We start from the raw sequence: 13,405 nt of genomic DNA on the forward strand, positions 1-13,405 counted from the left end.
GACTGCCAATCAAATGTGTTCAGACCTTTTTATGTCTCTATGACGCCGTTCCTCCTGTTAAGGATTCTTTACTTACTAAATACACTATCTGGCCAAAAGCTTAAGGACACCTGACCATCACACCCATATGCAGTTCTTCTCTAAACAACAATTGTCACAAAGTCAGAAGCACAAATTTGTCTACAATGCCTTTGTGTGCTGTAAATTTATATTTCCTTTCACTGGAACTAAACAGCACCTGTTTCAGCATGAAGCAAGGTTCAGGGAAAATATTGTTCCCAAGGTTTAAGTAGACAAACTTGGGTGTCCTGATCAGAGCCATGAACTCAACTCCACTGGGGTGGTGGGTACTCATGTCGATAAGAGTCTAGGTTGGTGATCAGGTGATTTCAGCCCAACCCCGCCCCCCCTCCCTTAATGGATTTGTGATCATTTGTGGATGAGGACAAATCCACACAGTCATCCTTTCAACATTTAATGGAAAGTCTTCCCAGAAGTGTGGAGCTTATTATAACAGCAAAGCTGAGCTAAATCTATAATGGGATGTCCAAAAAAAACTAAATCTATAACGGGATGTTCACAAAATGTGGCTGAATGTTCTAATCAGAGCCGTGTCTTATAGTGAAACACTGCATGGTTCTATACAGGAACTTCTTAAGGGGTCAAAAGACCTTTTAGGATCCCAGACTTACCTCTAAATGGACAGTATGGTGTATGAGACAATCCCAGGAGGTTATTAGTCCGAAAGTTCCTGTTCCACTCGCACCAACAGCAGCAGTTACGATCCTGAATCAGAGAACTCAAATACTCCAATATGGGATTTCACTAAGCTAGTGCTATAACGGGAAAAGGGATGGTGATGCTAGGCTAGCTTTAATTTTGGCTAGACATTCCTTACCTTACTTACTTACTTCCCAACATTACTTTACTCCCATTACTTCACTTACTATTTTCTTATCTACTTTATTTATGCTTTTTTGCCTACCTTAACTACTTTTTCTTACCAACACTACTTGCAAAAATTAACTTTAAATATTAGCTTAACTTCCTTTATTAACCAACCTCTTTTTCTGTTTCAAGATGTATATAATGATAGTTTTTTTGTTGAATGTATTCGGAGGAAGGGATTTTTGTGTAGTGTGGTAGAAGGCATCAACACAAAATGTCCATTTGACCAAGGTAATAAAGGATAAATAAGCAATGTTTTATTTAAATTCACATAATTTATCATATAGATTAAAGTAGTCATAGAAAGGACAGACCAGAATGAATAGAAATGTAGTAGGAGAAGCCAAGAAAGTACGTACATTAGGAAGGAATTAATAGTCATATCATGAAAATGATTACACAGACGATGGAAGAGAATCGATGTTTGCAGTAGACATTTTCGTTTCATTTAAATACATAAATTAGACAGACGACATGTAAGAATGTTGAGTTGTCAGTTAGTAGAGCTGCATATTAAAAATATCTGTTGCATATGTACTTGTCTTTTAATTGGTCTTAGTACTGCAGAAAGAAATGCCAAGTACGTTTTGGAATTTCCAAATGAAATAAAAATAAAGGCACATCTGCAATTCTGAAATATAGCCTGATAGCCTTTTTTTGTACAAATTCATTAGCATAACCAATCAAAAAATAATACCTTAAAAAAAAAAAAGAAAAAAAAAAAAAAAAAGTCAATGACCAGGAAAAGGAGAAGGTCGTTTACAAATTTAGCCAAAAAAAAAAAAAATGGTTTTTAGAAAAATCAGTTTCCTCTGAATGTTTACAGTACTGTACCTGCTGTGTTTTCTTGTTGGAAATGCATCTGCTTTTTTTCACAGTGTTGCTACAGATTACTAAGAAGATCTTGACGGAAAGATTTTCTTGATTCGAGGACTCCCTGAGACTCCCGGTTCACTGTCGAAACCGAGAACCGCTTGACATCGGAATATTCGCAGAAACGGTACATGCTGGTACACGCTGTCAGTGGAAGTACAGAAAGGATGCGACGGCGATGACAGCAGTGAATAGGAAACTTCTTTTTTTTTTCCTAAGACAGGGTAACTCATACTTAGCAATAATTATATATTAGTATATTTTTCTTAAAACGTTTAAAAAAAAATAATTAAGGCAAACCCATAAGCTGTATTTGGCCACTTATTTTAGTATTTGCTCCTTGATTTATTCTTGCAGTTCAGAGGCTATTTGGCAAAGACCAGCAAATTTGGCACTGGCAAATTTTAAGAGCCTTTAACTCAGCGATCGGATCCATTCCAGCCATCTCCATTACTTTCAGCTGAAAAAAAGGCTTTCTTGGTCCAAAGTTATGCCTAGTTCTTCAGCTGCATCATGCTGTTTTACAGTATTTTTCATTGTAATCCTCTGTCCGGGCCGGCATGGACCACATGCATAACAACATCTTCGTTGAACTTTACAGATTCGTTTCATCCCATGAAGGGTCATTCATGTTCTTTAATACTTTCCTGACTATCTTCTCCAGCTCCTTCCTTGCTTTCTGTTCCTCCTCCAAACTGCTCTTCATCCTCTTGTTGTCCTGGAGAGAGAAAATTTAAAATGATCCGGGTCACGGCACCAGATATCTATTTCACAAGCAATTAAAGCTCAGCAGTGCCTGCTAAACGGGTAGGATTTAGTGTATTGCATATTTTGTTGAATTGAATTCTCTATGACCTCCAGGATTTAAAGAACTGTGAGATTTCCTATTAAACATCCATCTTGAAAATCTCATCCGCTGAAACATTTTTCATCAAGATGTACCTGCTTGAGTTCCTGAACTTCATCCCTCAGTGCATAAACAGTGTCCACCAAACTCCTTTGAAAAAAAAATACAGTACAATAATTAAAACACTGTCTAGTCACAGAAGGCATGCTTTTATGTAAAATAATAAACTTATAATAATAAAGTGACACATTACACAACAGAACATGGCATAAAATGGATTTTAAGCTTACATGCAAACTGAGCCACTCCCACTCCTTGATACTCTGGTGTTGTATTTACATTTGAGATTCTGATTGGCTCTTACATTTCATGATGCAATAATATTTCACTGTAATGTGAGCATGATACACATGCAATCATATAGCTGAATGAACTTTCGTTTAATTATTTAGGGTTTAAATATTCATACCTTTCTTCAATCACGGTCTGACCATTGCTCTTTATTTCTTCTACAATGATCTTCTCCTCTTCAGGGAAAAGCATATGCAGCCCCGAATCCTTCCTTGAACCTGTTCCGAAGAAAAAAGGAAAAGAAAATCTGAGAAATGTCACAGTTGGTGGAAGTCGGCTGTATAACGATCATTAACTTACTGCTGTTTCAGGTGACAATGCTCAAAAAGACAAACAAGAGAGGGACACCAGTCATGCAAATATATTTCACATTACGTTCAAACGCAATACGATTCCACTTTCCTACATCTATGATCCTATAGTCATTAAAGAGCTGCATTTATTTTTACTCGTGACTACGGCTTTGTATATGAAATGCTGAAAACGTCGCTCTTGAAAACAAGTACAATGAAATCTAAAGCATAACAATGTTTTGGCAGAGTGAACTATACATTGAAACTACACACAGTCACAGAAACAAGAATAACACTCAAATAAACTGGAATACAAAACAACAGGCAAGAGAAGAAGCAGCTAGTCAACAAGTGGGGGAAAAAAAAATGAAGGAGGCATTCACAACGAAGGAAGAACACACTAATAACCAAAGCGGGTTTATTTGCAGTAGCCCTTACGAGAGGTTGAACCCATCCTGTAACTATGGGTTGTCCATATACTGTCATAGTCCGAGTCTTCTGATTGGTCAGATGATAGTTCCAGGCGCAACGCACTGGCACGGCAACCGGCTGTCTCTGTACGCGATTGGCCGATGTCAGCCAGCACGTGATTATGCATCAAATCAGTTCCCTGCCATGCTAATGGATTTGGGGCGGGTCAAAAGATCAAACCAACCAACCAAAACCAAAACGGAAGTGAGGGGAGGAAAGGGTTTGTGGGTGGAGCAAACCAACCAAGAAGCAAAGGTCATGTTATGGATGGCCAAAAAGGGAAAAACAATTTATTTTAAGATTAAAATGAAAGCATGCATAAATCAAATAGAAATAATGGAGCAGAGAAAAACAAGAGAAGGAAGTGAACGAGGTGGGGGGGAGAGACAGAAAAGAGAAAGTGGTTAAAATAGATTTGTGTCACAAAGAAGAGCAGAATCCTAAAATGTAAAACAGTTAATGCAAAGACACAAGGTAAGATTAGTGGAAAGAGAATTGCAGGATAAAGCACAGCATCGATTTCCTTTAAACCAGACAGATGTTGTGCCACAAGTTATGTTGAGGTAGCAGAAATAGCTAGATAACTGAGATGTCTTATTTCCTCGGAGCACTCAAAACACTGATATGGGCAGAAAAGCATCGCTATGTATAAATGATGTTCCAAGATTCTGCTCAATAAATCAAATCGCATGCATGCTGTTCGAGTTGCACCGGAAATCTAAGCAGAGCAGAAATGTCCTCTTGAAGAGATAATAAAAACAAGCTCCACAGAGAAAAGTCCAACTAGTGGGTGACCGAATAGTAACAGCTCCAGAGGATCATCAATCACCATCATGAAGATATTCTTCATCACAGTGGATCAGGAATTCTTGAAACGTACTGGTCAGAAAGTATTCATTTTCTATAACAGTAGGTATGACTGTAATGCCTGCCTCAGGGCGAGATCAATGTTAGAGTTTCTACTGTATACTACATCAGTTCATTCAGATACAGTGACGGTATTAACACCAACCAACAGATATTCCACAACAAATAATGGATACAAAGCGTTTATTAATTCATTTTAAACACTGCAATGACCATTAAATACAAATATAAGGAGTAAATAAAATGAGGTGCATTTCTCCATCCAGATCAGGTATCAACGGGGCTGAAATAGCACTCGACAATGCTGAACACTAAAAAACCAACTGGAAAAAGACTTGTTTAAAAGATCTACTGAAATTTTCAATTGAATTGAATTGAATTTTATTTATATAGCACTTTTAACAATGGACAGTGTCTCAAAGCAGCTTTATGGAACATAAGAAATATAGTACAAAACGTTCAGGATTAATCCAGGACATATATTTTGATTTACTTATATAAATCCCTAATCCCTAGTGAGCGAGCCTGAGGCGACTGTAGCAAGGAAAAACACCTTTAGATTGTATGAGGAAGAAACCTTGAGAGAAATCAGACTCAAAAGGGAACCTCATCCTCATTTGGGTGACACCAAAGAGTATGAATTATTATAAACACTAGAGAGTGTGACTATGAATAATGAATCCTTTCTATTATGTTTTAATATCATGCGGCATGTGCAATTATGCTTTATCAAAAACAAAAATAAAATCTGCATTTTTTTTGTTTCATTGTCTGTACCGCTTATCCGATCTATCCTCGGGTCACGGGGAGATCTCGGGCGACATCGGGCATCAAGGCAGGATACACCCTGGTGGAGTGCCAACCCATCACAGGGCACACACACATACTCATTCACTCACTACGGGCAATTTAGAGACTCCAATCAGCTTAGTAGCATGTCTTTGGACTGTTGGAGGACACCGGAGCACCCGGAGGAAACCCACCAAGCACGGGGAAAACATGCAAACTCCACACACACACTGAGCAGGAGGAAGACCTGAACCCAGGATGCTGGAGGTGTGAGGCTAATCACTAAGCCACCCTAAAATCTGAACGTTTTTGAGAAATACTGAGGAAATGAGCAATTACATTTAAAAATAATCATTGATGGCATGGTCTTACTTGAGTTCAGTGTTTGTCTTGTCTTGGCACTGGTGCAGTACGCCTCTATTACTTTCAGGATCTGTGCATCCTCCTCAAGAGCTGCAGTGCCTGAATGGGGAAAACAGACAAGAATTGTGAGGTACATAAAATAATATTAGTACACAATGTTAAATAAATTTGAACATGTTAAAAAAAAAAAGCCATAAAGCAAAAGGCCTCAATGTGGCATGCATCAACATACTTTTCCTCATAGAAAACTCCTCGTCTGAGGGCTTCCTTTCTTTGCGTTTGTGTAAAAGCTTCTTCATGCTCTTGGGGCTTTTGCTCAGATCCTGTGACAGAAGAACAGTAAAGCTATTTATAAACTACATGTAATATTTTACATGCAATGCATGTAAATTACATATGCACAAGTAATTACACCGATCAGACATAACATTATGAGCACTGACAGGTGATGATCTCCTCATCATGGCACCTGTTAGTGGGTGGGATATATTAGGCAGCAAGTGAACATTTTGTCCTCAAAGTTGATGTGTTAGAAGCAGGAAAAATGGACAAGCGTAAGGATTTGAGCGAGTTTGACAAGGGCCAAATTGTGATGGCTAGACGACTGGATCAGAGCATCTCCAAAACTGCAGCTCTTGTGGGGTGGGGTGTTCCCAGTCTGCAGTGGTCAGTATCTATCAAAAGTATCCTTTTAGTCCTGTAAATCCTTTAAGGACTTAAAGGACTTGCTGCTAACATCTTGGTGCCAGATACCACAGCACACCTTCAGGGATCTAGTGGAGTCCATGCCTCGACGGGTCAGGGCTGTTTTGGCAGCAAAACGGGAAACACCACAATATATTAGACAGGTGTTCATAATGTTATGCCTGATCAGTGTATATATGCCATCTATCACAAGTATGAGACACAAGAATATTATTAAGCTGCAGTACTGGAGGCCCAAACAAAGTGTGCCAATACTTTATCAAACACAGGACTGTGTGTCAGGAGGATGATCCATCTTGCTGGATCAATCCAGCAAAAATTCTTTTCTGTCAATAAATCTTTAACTCTGTTCTATTTACCACTTAGTTAATGACATTATTTCTTCATAGCTATTTTGCTATGGTGAACAGAGACATCAAGCATTTGGCCTAACCTGAAAATTGACAAATTTTACATGAATTATGTCTAAATATCAAGCTAAATATTAGCAACCTCACAATCCTGACTCCTACAAATTCCAGAAAAACTATAATTCTGTGGGAAAAAGGAATTTTTAACACTACTCTATTATAACACTACTACTGTCACTACATTACTACTAGTCAACAATGATTAATCTGTTTAACCATCAATTTTCTAGCACCATCCACATCACAGAGATATGGATACACTACAGGTGACCAATGTCATTTATTTTTTAAGGAAGCACAAATCATTACACTACTCATCACCCTGAGAACATAATCTGTCCAGTGAAGCATGGTGGTGTTAGCATAATGTTGAGTGTTACTCTTGTCCTCTTGGTCACTCCAAATTCGACCTTCTTGAACACTGAATTTTTTTTTGTTAGACTTCTCTAGGCAGAATCATGGATGTGCATTATTCTCTCAGTGTTTTAATATTGGATTTTTTGATCTGGCAGATGCTTAAATCTTGGGATACATTTACAACCAAACCAAACTTTTCGACAGCTTCTTGGTCTTAATAATGCCCTTTTCTTAGGCATGTTCTCTATCTATACTGCTCGTGAGACACTTTAATGGCACATTAGTGTATAATACTTCTAACACTGTAAAAAAATAAAATCTGTTCCAGTATACAAACCTCTTTATAACAGAGCGCCGCTGATGCTTTTAGAGGTGGTGCTGGTCGCAGGCAGCTCAGGCTCCATGGTTTCTGGGTTTTGGGCGGCTCTAAGGGTCCCCACATCATGGTGCTGTGTGGGGTGCAGTGGGAGGAGGGGTGAGGGAGGGTGTGGTAGGCTCCCCGGCTCTCTGAGTGTCTCGAAGGGGTGGGAGGGTGAGAGGGGAGCTGGAGGAGGAATCGAACAACACTGCTGAGCTGAAAGTATTTACATACACCATCTTATCTGTTCACGACAAAGACTGATTAAAGAATGACAGGTCACCTTTTTTATCAGTTACAGAAAAAAAAACACAAAAGGCGAAGTCTTTTGTCCCAAAGACAGATTTGTGTCAATAATTAAAGTCAAATCAGTTGTGTGTGTGTGTGTGTGTGTGTGTGTGTGTGTGCTAACCGTATGGCATGGTTTTAAGCTGGAAATGCTGGTACGTTTGGTCTGGCGGTGAAGATGCTCCACCCACTCCTGTAAATCCTGAGGGTTATTGCAGATCACGTTCATCCTGTCAATGATGCTCCCTACAGAGGACACACACACAATCAATGCACATTAAGCTATATACATCACTCCATATATAACAATACTGAATTATTAATTGCAAGTATTATAAGTGTGTACTCGTCAATAGCACTGATCCACATACCGGATATTTCAAAAGCATTTCTGGTTTCTTCACTTTTGCTAACAACCATCCCTGTTAGAGGAATTTTTCCCTGTGGACAAGCAAAAAACATGCTGTGATTTCCTGCAGGTGCAATCTAAAAGCTGCACTGGTAAATAAAAGCACACTCCTGGTTTAGTTACCTGGTATATAAAACAGCTCATCCGAGGGCTGACAGAAAGCACCACCAGCACGTGGGGGAAGAGCAGAAGGTAACGCTCATTCTTCTCCTGAAAGCATTTAAGCAAATCTAACTCATTAGTTATAAATACATAATAAAATATTTTACCTCATGTTAGCTGTTTAACATCAGAGAGCATCTTCTGGAGGAGTAACATGTAATTAATGTTGATAACTATACTTTAATTACTAAAAACTAAAAATCATTACCCGAAGCAAAAACACAAAAGTTTTAAAGTGAGGTCAAATTCATGCTAGGCTGACCAAAATTAATTTATGCAGAGACAATTCAGGATGTGCTGGAGGACAGTGATGTGTGTGTATATAGACTCACCTCACTGCCATGGTTTTGCATGAGGACCTGAGACATGTAGAGGACGTTGCCCAGGGTCTTAATGCCCTCCCCTTCCCAACCACGCACCGGCTCGGTCAGAATCTGCAGCTCCAGCTCCTTACGCTTCCTCACCTCCTGACACTGTGCCTGTGACACACACAAAATTCATCATACACCTTTCTCAACCCTCAGGATGCACCTTACATTACAATGATTGGTATTCCAGGTCCCACAATCCTCTTCGCTCCAGTGTAGCACGGGCTTTCACCCAGCAGTCATTATTGTGAAAGCGACTGGGCGAGACAAAAGCTGTATTCCAACTATTCCAACAATTCATCGCTCAACAATAAGGTACGAGGCGAGAGCAAGTGAAAATAAGAAGCGAGGACAATAATGGACCGTATGTGGACAGTCCTAATGAAACAGCACACTGTGTCCACTTTCCCTCTCTTCATCTCTGTGTTTCTGTCTATTCGCTGTAACAGAATGATAAGAGGTGTCTGAGGGGATAAGCTGAGCCGTGATAGACAGCATGAGAACAATGCAGAAAGAGAAAAATGTGAAAGGGATGGAGGGTTTTTATACATTCATGCCAAGTAAAGGATTTTGCAAGCGTGCAAACCTCTTAACACAGCCCCTGTATTAAAAAAAAAACAAAAAAAACAAAACAACAAACCATACTATAGTCATGTCTTCTTCTAACATCGTATAAACCGCACAGACTCCAGCTGACGCATGCAATCTGGATTAGATTTTAATCAGAAAATGCATGTGGGAGAATAGAACATGTTTTGAGAAAACCCACAAAATGGCTACAATAATAATAATAATAATAATAATTAAAAAACAATAAAAACAACAATAATAATAATAATAATAATAATGCACAAAAAGTAAACCTTTATACTTATAAATGCTTCTGGAAAAAAATTAAAAAATTTATTTATTCATATATTTTTCAGAACAAATGAAAGAGCGGTTTTCTGCTAGGTAGGACAGAAAATCAGTGAAAGTACCCGTTTTGTTGCCTGCTCAAAAAAATAACTGCAGATGATACAGTCTTTGTTTGTGATTTTGCTGTCCTGACCAACATAAGCTATAACTTGCTATTTTAAAACAAAAAAAGAAATGCAGATTATTTTTATTCCTTGTAATGATGATTGTGCTGTAATAGGAAAATGAACAGTAATGAGTTTCAGTCTGAAAAAGCACCATTAAATTACATTCCAATAACAGAACATCTTTATTCCTCTTATATCACAATCATTTACCAATGCTACAAACTTTTCCCTCATACTATTTATCCATACAAAGTTACATTGAATAGTGTAGAATGTCCACTTACATTACTGCAGCTATAACCAGTCATTCTGTCACCAACCTGGATTTCTCTCTCTCGATTTTAATAAGGATAAAAGAAGCAGCTTTTCTCTCATTCTGAAGAGAAACTTTAGAGCCCCGTGTCCTGAAATGTTTCCCATCTGAAAACTTACAACACCGTATCAACAAATACACACCGTGCGTGTGGAGGAGTGTCTGCCCTACAAACCCCTGAGGTAGCTGTTACTATAGAAACGTTAATTCATGTTACTACCATCAGAGCTTCTGCTATGAAAACTACTCAACACCTTAAAAAACCCTTTGCTATGTTACAAAAAATACCTAATCAAAGGAGTTTAACTTGTGATGTCCAGAGACTGAAGAGACTTACAGAAAGACTCTTGAAAGCCGTCAAGCTTTTCTGAATGTCTGGGCGGTCCGGGTGAAAATCCTAAGAAGGGCAAAGAGAACAAAACATAAGTCTCCAGTAATCAATCAATCAATCAATCAATCAGTCAATCTCTCTCTCTCTCTCACCTGCCCACACAGCTAGACAAAATATTATATTTTTAAATCCTCTACTTGAATACCTATCATCGATCTCTGATAGCAAAAAAATATACTGTGGCTCCAATTCTTCACACACACACACACACACACACTTATACAAACAGCAGCACCTCCATGTGTCTCTCCAGCTCTTTGAGTAGTGTCGGGTATTTGTCCAGTCTCATGAAGGGTTTACTCAGGTTGGTGGTGAGGGTGAGAATCCCAGGATTGCTCGCACCCTTACTCTCCATAAATTCACCCAACTCCTCACTGTTCACACACACACACACACACAGTACGACATGTGAAATGACAACACACAGAAATGATCACATCTGCAACATAAACACGCACTGGTCCTGTTTTTAGGACACAACTTTCTAGTAACATATTGTACCCCTTTTTTAATCCCAGTCTCAGAGCATCTGCTATGTTCTGGACACTCTTCTGACCGCAAGCTTCAGAATAGCAAACAGGGATAAAACCGTGTGGACTGTGCAAGCATCTGAAGCCAGGAAAACTTACCATCATAACGTGTAAACGAATGAACACAGTGAATGTCGGGTGTACCTCATCAATATGAAATAAGTGTGGTATTTATAGAAGCCATTTTGGAATTGGTCTAAATGTCTTGATCGCACATAATGCGCCAAATTTCATCATCTCCTATTCTGTAATGTAGTTTGTCAGTATAACATTTTAGGCACACATTAAACACATTAAACCATTACATGTATTAATTACAATTAATTACACGGCTATCTATAGATATATACCTGTGTTGCGTGAGGACATTGACAGCAGAAGGGTGGTTGGAGCAGTAAGCTACATAAAGGTTCTTCATTTGGGTCATGAGCGACAGGAAGAAGCTCCCGATCCTGTGCTGGCTCTCTGGAAGTCTATACACACAGACACAATACATAATTTACATTTAGGCAGTATTAAATTTATTACAGTACGGTGTATTACAGTATATAAAGCCATAACACATAACGTGTAAATATGAGGATATTGAAGTGTTGTTAAATTATTATTTGCTGTATATTTGTATTTTTTATAAATGTTAACAATGCTTATACTACTGTTATATACACTTTTATCAAGTCCTTGCTTACTGATGAGGTATGAGATCCTGGTTAATTGTGCAGCAAGTGACACTTCCATATTGATTGGAAGTTCATAATTAACAGGAATCAAAAGGGAATATAACGACATGGATGGGCTTGTCATAATAGACTAGATGTTACACTTTATAACTTGAATGATACGAAGTAATTATATTACTTACTCTTAGAGTGTCTCAAATACACGCACCGAAATATATCAGTTACTCAAGAGAAAAGAATATGCATTGAAATATTGTACAGATGATGTCGAGATGCTCTGCAAAAACCACCAGTAGATGGCGTCAGAAGCTCACAAGCAGAATCTCAGATGGCTTTAGAGTGCTTCACTTAAATCCCCCCCCATATACTGATGTAGGTCACTCGGCCAAAAAAATTTCTAACTTCAACACAGGAAGTACGCTCACATCGACTTTGACTTACTTGACGCATTCCTCTAGAGTCTGGACCAGGGTCTGCTGGAAGGAGCTGATGTCTTCTAGATTGCCCAGAATGAGAGCGATGTCAGACCCGGACAGTCTGAGAAAGAGAATGAGAGACAGAGGACTGTTTTAGCAATGAGACAGTATTGTGTATTTTTATCCCTGATTATTAACAATAGCATGACTACATAAAAATAAAACAAATATTTACATGATATCAACTTAGCAGTATATGTGTATTACATCCCTAGCATACTCAGGAGTAATATCTATTGTGTAAGAAGGCTACACTGGATATACAGAGACATTTTGATGGTTCCTACATTCGCACAGTATTTCCTTCTTCTGCAACGGCTCAGTGCCATAAAAGTTGGTGAGGCAGAACGGCATTAACGCTGACACAGCCTCGAACAAAATTAATTCTATGGGATATCAAGGATAGGGAAGAAGAATTCAGCAGAATTCTCACACCAAGTACATCTCAAAAACTTACTAAGAAACTAAAAAGGAGCCATTTTTCTTTTCCTGAGCCTTTGTGCCTAGGTCACTGTGGTGTGCACACATTTCTATTGAGTGGACATTACCCACTCCAAATTCTCCCTTTCTGTCCATCAATCTTAAAACCTGGCTTCTGTACATCACAGACACTCTTGCTGCATCCAAATATCCCTACTTCCCTACTATAGAGTATAGCGAAGGCATTAGAACGTCTGGATTCTCAGTATTCATAAAACAGCAGATGAGGAAAAACCCAGATGACCTGCTGTTTCTGCCAAGATTCTTCAGTATGGAAACAAAGGACACTGCGCTATCCCATAAAGCAACAGAACTGGCACAGAAGAGCTGTCAGAATCCATAATGGTGGACGGCAGTGCATCAGCATTTTTAACTGTTAGGTATTGAACATTGTTCCTTGTGGTTAAACTGTAAACTTGTCTAACATCACCTGAGTAAATTGTTAACTTAAGAAAAAACAGTTGCAGTTATTATGGCATCGTAGGTCACATGACAATGCCAACATGGTGGCTGTAGTATGTCGGGATTGTATTCACACACACAAATGCCTGAGCTGTAGGTACTGAATCTAATGCTTTAGGTACTGAATTGAGTGCAGTAGGATCTGAATCGAATGCAGCAGATACTGAATCAAATGCAGTAGGTACTGAA

At 38.7% G+C, this 13,405-nt stretch overlaps 1 protein-coding gene across 4 annotated transcripts in view; it reads right to left on the bottom strand.

Annotated features, from left to right (window-relative positions):
* Window positions 1-1,183: 1,183 nt before the first annotated feature.
* The window catches only part of arhgef7b (Rho guanine nucleotide exchange factor (GEF) 7b), a 31,949-nt gene continuing 19,727 nt past the window's right edge, over window positions 1,184-13,405 (bottom strand). For 2 of the 4 annotated variants that reach the window (XM_058380477.1, XM_058380478.1), the window contains exons 8-21: window positions 12,240-12,335; window positions 11,469-11,591; window positions 10,824-10,962; window positions 10,535-10,594; window positions 8,824-8,970; window positions 8,453-8,539; window positions 8,292-8,361; window positions 8,045-8,166; window positions 7,612-7,818; window positions 6,035-6,125; window positions 5,812-5,901; window positions 3,138-3,237; window positions 2,764-2,818; window positions 1,184-2,539 (exon numbers count right to left, since the gene is read on the bottom strand). In XM_058380477.1, coding sequence (XP_058236460.1) covers window positions 2,417-2,539; window positions 2,764-2,818; window positions 3,138-3,237; window positions 5,812-5,901; window positions 6,035-6,125; window positions 7,612-7,818; window positions 8,045-8,166; window positions 8,292-8,361; window positions 8,453-8,539; window positions 8,824-8,970; window positions 10,535-10,594; window positions 10,824-10,962; window positions 11,469-11,591; window positions 12,240-12,335 — 1,510 coding nt within the window. In that variant the 3' untranslated portion in view covers window positions 1,184-2,416. Of the gene's footprint in view, window positions 2,540-2,763; window positions 2,819-3,137; window positions 3,238-3,750; window positions 3,931-5,811; window positions 5,902-6,034; window positions 6,126-6,289; window positions 6,607-7,611; window positions 7,819-8,044; window positions 8,167-8,291; window positions 8,362-8,452; window positions 8,540-8,823; window positions 8,971-10,534; window positions 10,595-10,823; window positions 10,963-11,468; window positions 11,592-12,239; window positions 12,336-13,405 lie in introns of those variants that run through there. The other 2 variants (XM_058380480.1, XM_058380479.1) reach the window with 2 other exon arrangements.

The sequence above is a fragment of the Hemibagrus wyckioides genome, linkage group LG26 (genome assembly GCF_019097595.1).
Source record: "Hemibagrus wyckioides isolate EC202008001 linkage group LG26, SWU_Hwy_1.0, whole genome shotgun sequence".
Lineage (NCBI taxonomy): Eukaryota > Metazoa > Chordata > Actinopteri > Siluriformes > Bagridae > Hemibagrus > Hemibagrus wyckioides.